This window comes from Leopardus geoffroyi, chromosome C3 (assembly GCF_018350155.1).
Source record: "Leopardus geoffroyi isolate Oge1 chromosome C3, O.geoffroyi_Oge1_pat1.0, whole genome shotgun sequence".
In the NCBI taxonomy this organism is placed as follows: domain Eukaryota; kingdom Metazoa; phylum Chordata; class Mammalia; order Carnivora; family Felidae; genus Leopardus; species Leopardus geoffroyi.
This window is the reverse complement of record NC_059338.1, coordinates 136,385,797-136,401,919: the sequence shown is the minus strand read 5'-3', so window position 1 is coordinate 136,401,919 and position 16,123 is coordinate 136,385,797. Positions and strand designations below refer to the sequence as shown.

Genomic DNA, 16,123 nt, shown 5'->3' with positions numbered 1-16,123 from the left:
TTTATTTGGAATTTTTTCTTTTCACTGTACGCTTTAGAGTTCAGGACACTCTTATCAGTTGTGTCCACCAATCCTAGTACAGTTTGTGGCAAATAGTTAAAAACATTAAAGACCAAATCCAGACCCCTGCCTGCGGTTTTGACATTAACTTCCATTTGAAGAAATTTTGTTTTTAAAACCCTCTTACAAAGTAATTTAGGAAAAAGGATTCCTAGTTCCACTCTCCTGGGATGCTAGAGATTTCTTTTTTTTTTTTTTTTTTTAAATTTTTTTAACGTTTATTTTTGAGACAGAGAGAGACACAGCACGAACAGGGGAGGGTCAGAGAGAGAGGGAGACACAGAATCTGAAACAGGCTCCAGTCTCTGAGCTGTCAGCACAGAGCCCTACGCGGGGCTCGAACTCACGGACTGCGAGATCATGACCTGAGCCTAAGTCAGACAGGAAACCGACTAAGCCACCCAGGCGCCCCTAGAGATTTCTTTTATAATGATGGCACATGGCCACTCAGTATTGCGTGAATTGAATATGTTGAAAATACTAATAAGGACTAAACGTTCACCAGACCCCTAGAAGAGAAATGTGGAGAGGTGTGCCAACACTTTTTTCTCTCACTGCCACCCCTGCTCTTTTTTCTTTTCATGCAGGCTGGGGCTTGGAAAGTTTGGAGGAGCTGGAATCAATTTAGCTTGGGAAGAATTTTCCACGGTTTAACAGCTCCCAGTCAGACCAGGAGAACTAGGTGGCGGAGAACCCAAACATACTTGCAGGCAAGTCCTGCTGGCGGTAGGGAGGCTGTGTGGCCTCCGGTACGATAGGGGGCGCCCCGACTGCGCGACCTTACCCCCGCGGCCGAAGTGGGGCGGGGCCGCGTTTGGCCGTTGGGGAAGGACGGGGGGCGGGCTCGGTTTAAGAGGCGGAGCCGGGGCCAGGCGGCTAGTCGCAGTGTTCCCGTGCCCGGCGGCTGCCGCCACCTCTTTGGCCCGCAAAGAGCTTCTCTAGGGTGCTGTGCGTCTTCCCGGACGCGTGCCCGCTCTCCTGAGTAAGCGTTAGTCAGCCGTGGGTGGAGAGCGGGCCTGGCAGGGTGTGGTCGGGGGATGGGGGAAGTGGTGTCCCTGGGCGGGGGCAGGGGCTCTAGCGGGGGGTCGGTGGAGGTCTCGCGGCGGCCACGCTGGCCGCGGAGCTGGAGTTGCTGAGTTTGGGAGTGCGGGGTTCTTCGCTGGGTGAGGTCTCGGGGCCGCTGGGCTAGGGGCGGGGCCTGAGTTACTGGGTAGAGGTCGGGGTCTCGCGGCTTCAGGGCTGGAGACGGTAGCGGAGGTACGAGATCCTGGTCTCGGTCTCACAGCAGTAGGCTGGGGGCGGTGCTTGGTTCCTGGGGACACGGGTTCCCTGTGGGTGGGGGTCGGGCGCGGTGTCTTGGTTATGCGGTCTGGACTCTGGGGGCCTCTCAACTGCCGCTGCCGTGGGTGCTGTGGAGACCCGGTTGCTTGACGACGCGTTGACGCTTTCTAATGTGGCCGCCACCCACATCTCCCGCGTGTCTTCCCAGCAGCCGGCTCTCCGCTGCTGGGCTAAGCTTCCCGGAGCACCTTTCCTTTACTTGGTGCTGGTTGATGGTTAACGTTTATTGAGTGCTTATGTTCTTGGCGCGGTTCTCAGTGTTTTGTTTTCCAAGTAAAATTTATTTAATCACAGCCCTGTGAAGTCGGTCTTGTTATTTTCCTGTTTTCCTCTGCCTCCGTGAGCTTGGGTCTCTTCTAATTGCCTTCGTTTTAGGATTGTTATCTGGGCTTTTGATCCAGCTTTCAGTAAATGTTAGCACTGAGACTTACTTCTTGAGAGAGGTTGACTCTCAAGATTATAGGATTAAGAAGTTTACCGGGAAGCAAACCAGCAGTTTCCAAACGCCTCAGAAAATACTAGAACCTAACAGCAACCAATTTGGGTTTGTAAAAAGCCAGTTTTATCCTCAGAGAGGTTCTGTTTTATATGAAAAAATGGCATGTCATGTTGACAAGCAAGAATGAATCTCACAGAAATCCTTAAGATGGTGCTTTCTTTTCTGCATGTTTCTTCTCACTAGGAGGACACTGTGTGTTGGTTAAATAGTTGCTGAAGTGCTCCCCAGGTATGAAATTTTAGGTCTCCTTCAGTACGGTTGACCTTGTGAAAGGGAGCAGGTGGTTTTAAATAGAATAAATTGGAACGGGATGGTTTAATACAATTTTTCTCAAATGCAGTTTTCAGATAAATGTGATTTATTTATTACAAACTGTGAGCAGATTGCAGATTATTCTTCTAACATTCTGACTTGCATTCCCATTCTATATTGAGTGGGAGACAGGTTTTTGAGCAAGTATTCTGGAAATTTTGTATAACCCAAAGACCATCTAACTTATGCTGCGGTCCTTAGTCACCATTAATGATGTAAGTTGCTAAAGGACTTAATAGTGTGCTTATATATTTACTTTATCTGTATCCTAACTCTCAACCTTCCTTTCTCCCACAAGTTACTTGTTAGCAACTTTTAAGGGGATTTGTCAAAATTGTGTGTGCCCATGGAAGCAAGTTGCTCATGTGGATGTCATCTGCCAGGAGAAAAAGATTAAGCACCTTTCATGTGGTGGGGAAATCTCTGAATGGATGGGAAATGAGAAACATTGTCCTGGTTCACCTCATCCCTCGTCTTTCTTCTAAAACTCTTTCACAGGCTCCTCCCTGTGAAAGGACGCACATATGTTATCAATCTCTGCTCTTTTGTCCTCAGCCCTGTTCTTCTCTAGGGTCTCTTTTTCAAAGCAGCTGTTTTGAAACGGCTTTAATGATCCTATAGCTTTAATGATCATTTTAAGACCTGCCAAGTCCTCCCTGCCCCATCTTGAACTCTATTCTGAATTCCAGATATACTCAAATTGTTTTCTTCATATTGCTGCTGACTCTCTTATGGGTATCTCCCATCAGTCTGGCCAGATGGAGCCATGTGGCAGGGGGCATTATCTTGTTCAAATTTGAGGGGAGGGTCTGTATCTTACACTTTCCATTCCTCTAGCATCTAGAATAATGTCCTATAGAAGGGAGGTTATTTTCTGTTACTTATGCTTCCATAGTGGGGAGGAAATTTACACTTCACTCAAGAGGGAAAAGGATGTGAACATTTGCTGCTCTCTTTGTGATTGAAGAAATTGGGAGAAAGAATTGGGTATACTCAGTTCTGGGTCCTCTGTTTTTTAGATTCACCAAGGCTTAGCACAATGAGTGCATGTTCTAGTCTTATATTTCTATCTATATGATAAGTGTAGAGGGTCTAAGTTTAAGGTTTAAATATGTTGGGGTGCCTGGGTGGCTCAGTTGGTTAAGCATCTGGCTTCAGTTCAGGTCATGATCTCACAGTTTGTGAGTTCGAGCCCCACATCAGGCTCTCTTCTGTCAGTGCAGAGACAGCAGAAGTAGCTTGCTCTCTCTCTCAAAAATAAACATTTAAAAAAATGTTTAAAAAAGGTTTAGAAATGTTGATTTGGATTATGATAATCAAGTATCAGTTACTGGTGATTTAAAATCCAGTGTACTTTGGAGACTTTCTTTAAAAAGATGATTACTGGGGCGCCTGGGTGGCGCAGTCGGTTAAGCGTCCGACTTCAGCCAGGTCACGATCTCGCGGCCCGTGAGTTCGAGCCCCGTGTCAGGCTCTGGGCTGATGGCTCAGAGCCTGGAGCCTGTTTCCGATTCTGTGTCTCCCTCTCTCTCTGCCCTTCCCCCGTTCATGCTCTGTCTCTCTCTGTCCCAAAAATAAATAAACGTTGAAAAAAAAATTAAAAAAAAAAATAAAAAGATGATTACTGATGTATGTCCAAAACTATGAAAATATAATAACAATAAAACAGCTATGATCTATTGATTTTTTTCAGTGCCAGGTGTGGCCACACATTTTATATGCATAATTTTGTTTTTTCTTCATAACAGTTCTGGAGTAGATATGTCTACCCTACAGATGAGGAAAGCAGAAGAGAGGTTAAGGAACATATTGAGTTGATCAGATAGAGTTAATTGGTGAGGGAATTGGGTTTCAAATCCAGGTCTTTCAGTTAAACTGTTTTCTTAAAAACTGTTTATCATCTACATACAATGTATGTAGCTACTGGGGTGGGAGGAAACAACTTGGTAATATCTTAAAAGTTGTGAGTGATTTTACATTGTAGGGTGAAGGAAGATAAAAATCCCCTTAAGATTTCTTCTTTCAGCTGATTTTTCTTATAAGTTAATCTTTATTTTTATTATTTTTTAAATGTTGATTTATTTATTTTGAGAGAGAGCATGTGTGCTCAAGTGCAGTAGGGGAAGAGAGAGAGGAGGGAGAGAATCCCAAGTCAGTGCAGAGACAGACTTGGGGCTTGATCCCACAAACTGTGAGATCATGAGCTGAAACCAAGAGTCAGATGCTTAAATCGAATGAGCCACCCAGGTACCTGTGTAATTTAATTTTTAAATGATAAATAATCTATTTTGTACTTAGGCTGTGCCCATCAACTCAGTCTATGTGATTCACTATAATTCTTGAGTAATTTTGTAGTTGAAATATGTTTTATGTAAGTTGTCATGTTGAAGGAGTGAAAAAGAAAAGATGAGCCATGACAGCTGGAAGCTAGGCTGTACTATCTATCACCAAGGCCTTGGTGTTGCTAGGAACTGGCCTGGCACTACTGCTTAGGCTTAGTGTTCTTCCATTGAAGAGAAACAATTGCACAGAACATCAACATTTGACAAAGCTGTTCTGTGTCTGTGATCAAGAGAAAAAAAAAATACCACTCCGTAATCCTGTCCAAATACAGATAAAACATGAATGTTGTCCAAGCCACAAAAGACCAAGCATCCCCTGTCCCAGCTGATAAGTGACTGCTGGCTCTTAACCAGTTACAGCTTTAGATAAGATTTGCTAAGATGTCCAATCATAGAATTACCCTCACTTTCTGACAGGCTTCATTCCTGAGCAAAGCTCTGCTCACAAATCACCTAAGAGTTGCAAATCCTGTTAGTCTCTTCTAACACCTTTATACTTAGATACTCCAGAGTTCCTCATGGTGGATATCTAGGATGCATCCCTTGATGCAATGAGTAATAATAAACCCAACGAGTTAAACCACAAAAATGTTCCTGGTGGTATTTGGAGGGCATTTGCAGGAGAAAGCTTGCCTTGGCTTTTCAATTTAATTTAAAGATACTGTATTTTAATCAGATAGTGGAACAAAATAAATGATTAAACATATGTAATAAATCTGGTGCTTTAGTTATGTCATGTGTTATACACACAACCATTGTTAAAAAATATTACTATGGTTACATAAAATCAATTCTAGAATTTGTAATGGATGGTAAAATTATACTAAAGGGAAATTTATGTACTCAAGAGTGGTAATTGTTAATAGTATTATGTGGAGACCTTAGATTACTCAGGTTACCTTTGTGTTTTTTTGGATAAAGACATCTGCTTAAATTTTGTATAAAATTCTGCTTCAAAGTAAATATTATCCCATCATCTTTTATTTCTATTAGACATAAAATATTTAGGGAAATTAGGGGATTTTAAGAAGTGCTTTTTGTTTTTAATGTTTTTTTTTTTTTTTTTGAGGGAGGGAGGGAGAGTGAGAGAGAGAGAGAGAATATGAGTGGGGGAGGGGAAGAGAGGGAGAGAGAGAATCCAAAGCAGGCCCTGTGCTGTCAGCAGAGAGCCTGATGTGGAGCTTAAACCCATGAACTATGAGATCATGACCTGAGCTGAAGTCGGATTCTTTTTATTTTTTAATTTTTTAATGTTTATTTTTGAGAGACAGAGACAGCATGAGGGGGGGGGAGGGGCAGAGAGAGAGGGAGACCTAGAACATGAAGCAGGCTCCAGCCTCCAAGCTGTCAGCACAGAGTCTGATGTGGGGCTTGAACTCATGAGCCATGAGATCATGACCTCAGCCGAAGTTGGATGCCCAACCAACTGAGCCAGCCAGGTGCCCCTGAAGTTGGATTCATAACCGACTGAGTCACCCAGGCACCCCAGAAGTGATCTTTTTTTAAACATGAAAATTACTGTTTGCTGTTGAGCTGTTTTAAATTTTTACTACAAAAAAACTTTTTGTCACAATTAGCAAATTAAAAATGGCTTAACTATATAAACTTTTGTTGGTTTGGAATGTATTTTGCTAAAACCATATTTTATAATCAGTGTTCTTTTTGGAAGTAAATAATAGAATGAAGTTCACATTATGTACTACTTTCTACTTTATTCCTTTTCTTCCTTCAAAATGATGATGAACTCACCCCAAAAGAAAGAGCAGGAAGAAATGACAGCCAGGGACTTAACACAGATACAAGCAAGATGTCTGAACCATAATTTAGAATCTCATAATAAGAATACTAGCTGGGGTTGAAAAAAGCATAGAATCCCTTTCTGCGGAGATAAAAGAAGTAAAATCTAGTCAAGATGAAATTTAAAATGCTATAACTGAGATACAATCTCGAATGGATGCCATGACAGCAATGATGGATGAAACAGAGCAACTGATCAGTGGTACAGAGAACAAACTTACAGAGAATAATGAAGTGGAAAAAAAAAAGAGGGAAACTAAGGCAAAAGAGCACAATATAAGAATTAGAGAACTCAGTGACTCATTAAAAAGGAATAACATTCGAATCATAGGGGTCCCAGAAGATGAAGAGAGAGAAAAAGGGGTAGAAGGGTTATGTGAGCAAGTCATTGTAGAAAACTTAACTACTATGGGGAAAGACAGATATCAAAATCCAGGAAGCCCAGAGAACTCTCATCAGATTCAACAAAAACCGACCATCAACAAGGCATCATGGTCAAATTTACAAAATACTCAAGCAAGGAAAGAATCATGAAAACAGCAAGGGAAAAAAAGTCCTTAACCTACAAGGGAAGACAATTAGGTTCACAGCAGACTTATCCACAGAAACGTGTTAGGCCAGAATGGAGTGGCAGGATATATTCAATGTGTAGAATTGGAAAAACTATGCAGCCAAGAATTCTTTATCCACAAGGCTGTCATTCAAAATAGAAAAATATTCCCAAACAAAAACTAAAGGAGTTCGTGACGACTATACCAGCCCTGCAAGAAATTTTAAGGGGGGCTCTCTGAAGGGAGAAAAGTTGAAAAATAACAAAATAGACCAAACGCAACAAAGACTAGAAAGGACTGGAGAACACCACCAGAAACTCCCAACTCTACAGGCAACATAATGACAATAAATTCACATCTTTCAGTACTCTAAATGTCTGGACTAAGTGCTCCAATCAAAAGATATAGGGTAGCAGATAAGAGAACAAGATTCATGTATATGCTGCTCACAAGAGACCCATTTTAGATTTAAAGACACCTGCAGGGTGAAAGAACAGGGATGGAGAAACATCTATCATGCTGATGGCTGCCAAAAGAAAGCCAGAGTAGCCATACTTATATCAGACAATCTAGATTTTAAAATAAAGACTAACAAGAGATGAAGAAGGGCATTATATCATAATTAAGGGGTCTATTCACCAAGAACATCTAACAGTTGTAAATATGCTCTAAATGCAGTAGCACCTAAATATATAAATCAATCACAAACATACAGAAACTCATTGATAATAATACCATAATAGTAGGGGACTTCAATATCCCACTTACAGCAACAGACAGATCATGTAAGTAGAAAATCAACAAGGAAACAATGGCTTTGAATGACACACTGGACAAGGTGGACTTAACAGATACATTGAGAACTTTTTATCCTAAAGCAGCAGAATACACATTGTTCTCGAGTGCACATGGAACATCTCAAGAATAGATCACATACTGGGACACAAATCAGCCCTAAGTACAAGAAGATCAAGATCATACCATGCGTATTTTTAGACCACAATACTATGAAACTCGAAATCAACCACAAGAAAAAAATTGGAAAGACTGAATACTTGGAGACTAAAGAACATCCTACTAAAGAATGAATGGGCTAATCAAGGAGATAAGGAGGAAATTAAAAGGTACATGGCAGCCAATGAAAATGATAACACCACAGCCCCAAATCTCTGGGATCCAGCAAAGGCAGTCATAAGAGGGAAGTATATAGCAATTGAGGCCTTCCTAAAGAAGGAAGAAAGGTCTCAGATACACAACCTAACCTTACACCTTAAAGAGCTGGAAAAAGAACAGCAAATAAAACCCCAAACCAGTAGAAGACAGGAAATAATAAAGATTAGAGCAGAAATCAATGCTATCAAAACCAAAAAGCCCTAGTAGAACAGATCATTGAAACCAGGAGCTCGTTCTTTGAAATAATTAACAAAATTGACAAACCCCTAGCCAGTTTGATCAAAAAGAAAAAGGAAAGAACTCAAATAAAACCATGAATGAAAGGAGAGATCACAACCAACACTGTAGAACTACAAACAATAATAGAATATTATGTGCACTTATACACCAATAAATTGGGCAGTCTGGAGAAACGGACAAATTCCTAGAAACATATAAAGTACCAAAATTGAAACAAGAAGAAATAGACAATTTGAACAGACCTATAACTGGTAAAGAAATCGAATTAGTAATCAAAAGTCTCCCAAAAAACACGAGTCCAGAGCTGGATGGCTTTCCAGGGAAAGATTTAAACATTTAACATTTGAAGAAGAGTTAACACCTATTCTTTTGAATCTGTTCCAAAAAATAGGTATGGAAGGAAAACTTTCAAACTCATTCTACAAGGCCAGCATTACCTTGATTCCAAAACCAGACAAAGACCCCACTAAAAAGGAGAACTACAGACCAACTTCCTTGATGAACATGGATGCAAAAATCGTCAACAAGATACTAGTCAGCTGGATCCAACAATATGTTAAAAGTTATTTATCATGACCAGGTGGGATTTATACCTTGGATACAGGGCTGGTTCTATATTCACAAAACAATCAATATGATACATCACATCAATAAAAGAAAGGATAAGAACCACGTGATCCTCTCAGTAGATGCAGAGAAAGTGTTTGACAAAATACAGCATCCTTGCTTGATAAAAAGCCTCAGGAAAGTAGGGATAGAAGGATCATATCTCAAGATCGTAAAAGCCATATATGAAAGACCCACTGCTAATATCATTCGATGGGCAAAAACAGCTTTCCCCCTAAGGTCAGGAACACGACAGGGATGTCCACTCTCACCACTGTTATTCAACATAGTATTGGAAGTCTTAGTCTCAGCAATCAGACAATACAAAGAAATAAGAGGCATCCAAATCAGCCAGGAGGAGGTCAAACTTTCACTATTCTCAGTTGACATGATACTATATATGGAAAACCCAAAAGATTCCACCAAAAAACTGCTAGAAGTGATCCATGAATTCAAAAAAGTTGCAGGATATAAAATCAACGCAAAGAAATTGGTTGTATTCCTATACACCAATAATGATGCAATAGAGAGAAATCAAGGAATGATCTCACTTACAATTGCACCAAAACCCATAAAATATATAGGAATAAATCTAACCGAAGAGGTGAAAAGTTGATACACTGAAAACTATAGAAAGGTTATGAAAGAAATTGAAGAAGACACAAAAAAGTGGAAAAATATTCTATGCTCCTGGATAGGAAGAACAAATATTGTTAAAATGTTGCTACTACCCAAGCAATCTACATATTCACTGCAGTACCTATCAAAATAACACCATCCTTCTTCACAGAGCTAGAACAATCCTAAAATATATGGAACCAGAAAAGATACCGAATAGCCGAATCAGTCCTGAAAAAGATCAAAGCTGGAGGCATCACAATCCCAGACTTCAAGCTGTATTACAAAGCTGTAATCAAGACAGTGGGTACTGGCACAAAAACAAACACTTAGATCAATGGAACAGAATAAAGAACCCAGAAATAGACCCCCAGACGTGTGGCCAACTAATCTTTGACAAAGCAGGAAAGAATATCCAGTGGAATAAAGACAGTCTCTTCAAATGGTGCTGGGAAAACATGCAGAAGAGTGAACCTGGTCCGCTTTCTTACACCATACACAAAATAAACTTAATGAAAGACCTAAACTTAAGACAGGAAGCCATCAAAATCTTCAAGGAGAAAGCAGGCAAAAACCTCTTTGACCTTGGTTGCAGCAACTTCTTACTTGACATGTTTCCGGATGCAAGGGAAACAAGCAAAAATGAACTATTGGGACCTCATCAAAATAAAAAGCTTCTGCACAGTGCAGGAAACAATCAGCAAAACAAAAAGGCAACTGATAGGATGGGAGAAGATATTTGCAAGTGACATGTCAGGTAAAGGGTTAGTATCCAAAATCTATGAAGAACTTCTCAAACTCAACACCCAAAAAACAAATAATCCAGTGAAGAAATGGGCAAAAGACATAAATAGACACTTCTCCAAAGAAGACATCCAGATGGCCAACTGACACATGAAAAAATGCTCAACATCACTCATCCTGAGGGAAATACAAATCAAAACCACAATGAGATACCACCTCAGGCCTGTCAGAATGGCTAACATTAACAACTCAGGCAACAACAGATGTTGGAGAGGATGTGGAGAAAGAGGATCTCTTTTGCATTGTTGGTGGGAATGCAAACTGGTGAGCCACTCTGGAAAATGTATGGAGGTTCCTCAAAAAATTAAAACTAGAACAACCCTATGACCTAGCAATTGCGCTACTAGGTATTTATCCAAGGGATACAGGTATGCTGTTTTGAAGGGGTACATGTGTCCCAATGTTTATAGCAGAGCTGTTGACAATAGCAAAGTATGGAGAGAGCCCAAATGTCCGTTGATGGATGAATGGATAAAGGGGAAGTGGTGTATATATACAATGGAGTATTATGTGGCAATCAAAAAGAATGAAATCTTGCCTTTTGCAACCCTGGATGGAACTAGTGGGTATTATGCTAAGTGAAATTGGAGAAAGACAAGTATCATGACTTCACTCATATGCGGACTTTGATACAAAACATAAACATAAGGGAAGGGAAGCAAAAATAATATAAAAACAAGGAAGGGAACACAACTTAAGAGACTCTTGAATACAGAGAACAAACAGGGTTGCTGGAGGGTTGTGATGGGGGGATTGGTTAAATGGGTAAGGGGCATTAAGGAAGTCATTTGTTGTGATGAACACTGGGTGTTATACTTAGGGGATGGATCACTGGAATCTATTCCTGAAATCATGATTATACCATATGCTAATGAATTTGGATGTAAATTAAAAAATAAAAAAAAAAAAAAGGATGGGTGTTCTTCGTGCTGTTTTTATTTGTAAGTTTTTTCTTAACTTGAAATTACCTGTGAATAGTTTTAAAAAAGCTAAAAAAAGGTGCTTTGACTCCTGGATCAGTGTATGTGTGTGTGAGAGAGAAATGATGGTGGTTGTGTGTATTCAGAATTTTCTGATATATGTCATTGGTTTTTGGGGTGGCTTTGGGAGAGAAGCAGGCAGACGTGTTTTGGTCAAGCTTATTTGAATTACTGAATTTGGTAAGTGAAATTGAATATTAAATGTGGGTGTTAAGCCTCCATGTTGTTAATTAGCCTAAAAATATTGTGGTATGGCTGTGTTCATTCAAGTTTTTTTTCAGTTTGTTTTTTTAGTATCTTCAAAATGGCTGATAATTTGGATGAATTTATTGAAGAGCGAAAAGCCAAACTGGCCAAAGACAAAGCAGAATTGGAAAGTGATCCACCTTACATGGAAATGAAGGTAAACTTAATTTTCTTACAAGATGTTTCACTAAAATTGTCTCTGAAGATTAGTCTTGTGTAAATGTAAAAAATTCTCTTTTATGAGTGAGAATCTTCTGTTTCATACTTTAGTTTGGGTCCTGTCATTCTGAGTCTGAGAGCCTGACTCTGGACAAGATTGCATTGATTTTGAATGCAGTTTTTCTGTTGTGGTGTTTTGTATCTCACAGTTTGTTTTCTCTTATTAGGGTTTTACTTGATAATTGCTGTGCTTCATAAAATAAGGAGACTACTTTTAGTACAGGGAACTTTCAGGATATTATAAAAACAAGTTTTCATATTCTACATGAAAAGTATCTTTTAAGTAAATCAGGATCTTAAATTTCTTTTTTTAATTGAGAAGTGAATTTATTATAATAGTTTATTTTGATATCTTTGCTTTTCAAATTAGAAATTTTTTTGAGGTTCTTGAAAACAGTACTTGAAAAAGCTTTCTTAAAGTTTTCCTAGTTTTGGTGAAATAATGGTTGATTCACTCAGTAAATACTGAGACTGTGCTAGATACTATTTTAAACTCTTCCATAGCACTCATCTGGACAGATGTGCCACCTTCTTTTGTGAGTTCAGTGTACTAATAAGGTACAGGATATAGATTAATCTATCATATAGTGCACTGAAATCATAGTAACCATATATATTGGTATGCCCAAGACAGTCCTGGGTTACCTGTTACCCCGTGTCTCATCTGGTTTAGCATTTATCTTGGGCAAAGGTATGGGCATCTGGTTGAGATGATAAATAACATTGACACTTTAATTATCAGGGAATGTTACTTACATAGCTAACATTTATTGTATGCTATGTGTGGAAGAGGCTTAGTTTTATTGTATTTTATTCTCTTCATTTTAAAAATTCTAGTATAATTAAAATACAGTTTTATATTAGTTTCTGGTGTACAATATAGTGATTTAACAGTTCTGTACATCACTCTGTGCTCATCACTCTAGGTGTACTCTTTTTTTTTTTAATTTTTTTTTTTTCAACGTTTATTTATTTTTGGGACAGAGAGAGACAGAGCATGAACGGGGGAGGGGCAGAGAGAGAGGGAGACACAGAATCGGAAACAGGCTCCAGGCTCTGAGCCATCAGCCCAGAGCCTGACGCGGGGCTCGAACTCGCGGACCGCGAGATCGTGACCTGGCTGAAGTCGGACGCTTAACCGACTGCGCCACCCAGGCGCCCCTCTAGGTGTACTCTTAATGTTCTTCACCCCCACCCATTTCCCCTCTGGCAACCACCAGTTCTCTGTATTTAAGAACCTGTTTTTTTGTTTCTCTTCTTTATTTATTTTGTTTCTTAAATTCCACATATGAGTGAAATCCTATAGTATTTGTCTTTCTTTGACTTATTTCATTTGGTATAATACCCTCTAGATTCATCTATGTTGTTGCAAATGGTGACAGTTCATTCTTTTTTATGGCTGATACATACACCATTTGTATGCCATTGTGTGTATATATGTATGTATATTTGTATGTGTGTATATATCTTTATCTGTTCATCTATGGATAGATGCTTGGGTTGCTTCCATATCTTGCTATTGTAAATAATGCTGCAATAAGTACAGGGGTGCATATATCCTTTTGAATTAATGTTTTCATTTTCTTTGGGTAAATACCCAGTAGTGGAAATATAGGAACCTCCATGCTATTTTCCACAGTGGCTGTACCAGTTTGCATTTCCACCAACAGAACATGAGGGTTCCCTTTTCTCCAGTCTCACCAATGCTTATTTCTTCTATTTTTGATTGTAGCCATTCTGATAGGTGCAAGGTGTTATCTCACCGTGGTTTTGATTTGCATTTCCCTGATGATTAGTGATACTGAGCATCTTTTCATGTGTCTTTTGGCCATCTGTATGTCTTTGGAAAAATGTGTATCTAGTCCTTTACCCATTTTTAAATTGTATTTTTTTTTTCTTTTTTGGTGGTGTGGTAGAAGTTCTTTTTATATTTTGGATATTAACCTCTTCTAGGATGTATCATTTGCAGTTACCTTCTCCCATTTGGTGGGTGGTCTTTTTGTTTCATTGATGGTTTCCTTTACTGTGCAGAAGCTCATTATTTTGGTGTTGTTTCATTAGTTAAATTTTACTTTTGTTTCCCTTGCTAAAGGACACATATCTAGAAAAATGATGCTAATGCCAGTGTCAGTGAGCTTATTGCCTGTGTTTTCTTCTAGGGGTTTTATGGTTTCAGGTCTCACATGTAGGTCTTAATCCATTTTGAGTTTATTTTTGTGTGTGGTATAAGAAGACCATCCAGTTTCATTCTTCTACAGGTTACCAACCGGTTTTCCTAACACCATCTGTTGAAGAGTTTGTCTTTTTCCCATTGTGTATTCTTGTCGCTACTGTTGCAGATTAATTGACTGTATATGCGTGAGTTTATTTCTGGGCTCTATTCTGTTCTGTTGATCTGTGTGTTTATTTTTGTACCACTACCATACTGTTTTGATGCTACAGCTTTGTAGTATATGTTGAAATCTGGGATTGTGGTATTTCTAGTTTTCTTCTTTTTGAAGATTACTTTGGCTGCTTTGGGTCTTTTGTGGTTCCATGCAAATTTTAGGATTATTTGTTCTATTTCTGTGAAAAATACTGTTGCTGTTTTGATAGAAATTGCATTAAATCTGTAGATTGCTTTGGGTTGTATGGACATTTTAACAATATTCTTCCAATCAGTGAGCGTGGAATATTTTCCTTTTTTTTTTTTTTTTTTTTGTTGTCCTTAATTTCTTTCATCAGTATTTTATAGTTTTTAGAGTACAGGTCTTTCACCTCCTTGGTTAAGTTTATTCCTGGGTATTTTGTTATTTTTGGTGTCGTTTTTGTAAAGGGGACTGTTTTCTTGATTTTTGCTTCATTATTAGTGTATAGGAATGCAACATACTTCTGTATATTGTTTTTTTTTTTTTTTTAATCCTGCAACCTTACAGAATTCATTTATCAGTTTTAGTAGTTTTTTGGTAGAGTCTTTAGGGTTTTCTATATAGAGTATCATGTCATCTGCAAATAGTTTTACTTCCTTACCAATTTGGATGCTTTTGATTTCTTTTACTTATCTGATTGCTGTGGCTAGGACTTCCAGTATTATGTTGAATAAAAGTGGTGAGAATGGACATCCATGTTTTGGTCTTGATATTAGGGGAAAAGCTCTCAAATTTTTCCTGTTAATGACTTTAGCTATGGGTTTTTCACATATGGCCTTCATTATGTTGAGGTATGTTCCCTCTAAACCTACTTTGGTGAGAGTTTTTAGCATGAATGGATGTTATACTTTGTCAAATGCTTTTTCTGCATGTATTGAAATAATAATGGTTTTAACCTTTCTGTTGTTGATTATTGTGTTGATTGGTGAATGTTGAACCACCCTTGCATCCCAGGAATAAAGCTCACGTGATCTTGGTGAATGATTTTTTTTTTAGTGTATTGTTGGATTTCATATGTTAATATTTTGTTAAGGTTATTTGTATCTATGTTCATCAGAGATAGGGGCTGGTAGTTCCTTTTTTTTTTTTTTTTTTTTTTTTTTTGGTATGGCCTTTGTCTGACTTTGACATCAGGGTAATACTGGCCTCACAGAATGAATTTGGAAGCTTTTCTCCCTCTTCTATTTTTTAGAGTAGTTTAAGAAGAGTAGGTATTAACTCTTCTTTAAAATGGTAGAATTCACCTGTGAAGCTGTCTGGTCCTGGACTTTTGTTTAGTGGCAGTTTTTTGATTACTGATTCAATTTCATTGATCTGTGTAGATTTTCTCTGTCTTCCTGATTCAGATTGGGAACACTATATGTTTCTGGGAATTTATCCATTTCTTCTAGGTTGTCCAATTTGTAGGCATATAACTTTTCATATTTTCTTATAATCTTCTGTATTTGTGTGGTGTTATCTATTTCATTTCTGATTTTGTTTATTTGAGCCCCCCCCTTTTTTTTTTTTGGTGAGTCTGGCTAAAGGTTTACCATGTTTTGTTGATTTTTACGAAGAGCCACCCATTCCTGGTCTCATTGATCTGTTCTGTTGTTTGTTTTGTTTGTTGGTGTGGTTTTTTTTAGTTTCTATTTAGTTTATTTCTGCTCTGATCTTTATTATTTCCTTCTTCTACTGGTTTGGGTTTTGTTTGTTCTTTTTCTGTCTCCTTTAGATATAAGGTTAAGTTGTTCTTTTTGAGATTGTTCTTGCTTCTTGAGGTAGCTGTGTATTGCTTAAAATCCTTTCTTTTTAGAATAGCTTTTGCTGCATCCCAAAGATTTTGGTCCATTGTGTTTTCATTTTCATTTGTCTCCGTGTACTTTTTGATTTTGTCATTGATTTCTTGGGTGACCCATTCATTGTTTAGTAGCACGTTATTTAACCT

General features: G+C 38.6%; 1 protein-coding gene across 12 annotated transcripts in view; it reads left to right on the top strand.

Annotated features, from left to right (window-relative positions):
* The first annotated feature begins 884 nt into the window (after positions 1-884).
* Positions 885-16,123, top strand: part of CSPP1 (centrosome and spindle pole associated protein 1) — a 153,370-nt gene continuing 138,131 nt past the window's right edge. For 4 of the 12 annotated variants that reach the window (XM_045455017.1, XM_045455012.1, XM_045455015.1 and 1 more), the window contains exons 1-2: positions 889-1,042; positions 11,605-11,726. In XM_045455017.1, the coding sequence (XP_045310973.1) occupies positions 11,628-11,726 (99 nt within the window). In that variant the 5' untranslated portion in view covers positions 889-1,042; positions 11,605-11,627. Of the gene's footprint in view, positions 1,043-1,128; positions 1,224-11,604; positions 11,727-16,123 lie in introns of those variants that run through there. The other 8 variants (XM_045455016.1, XM_045455010.1, XM_045455018.1 and 5 more) reach the window with 6 other exon arrangements.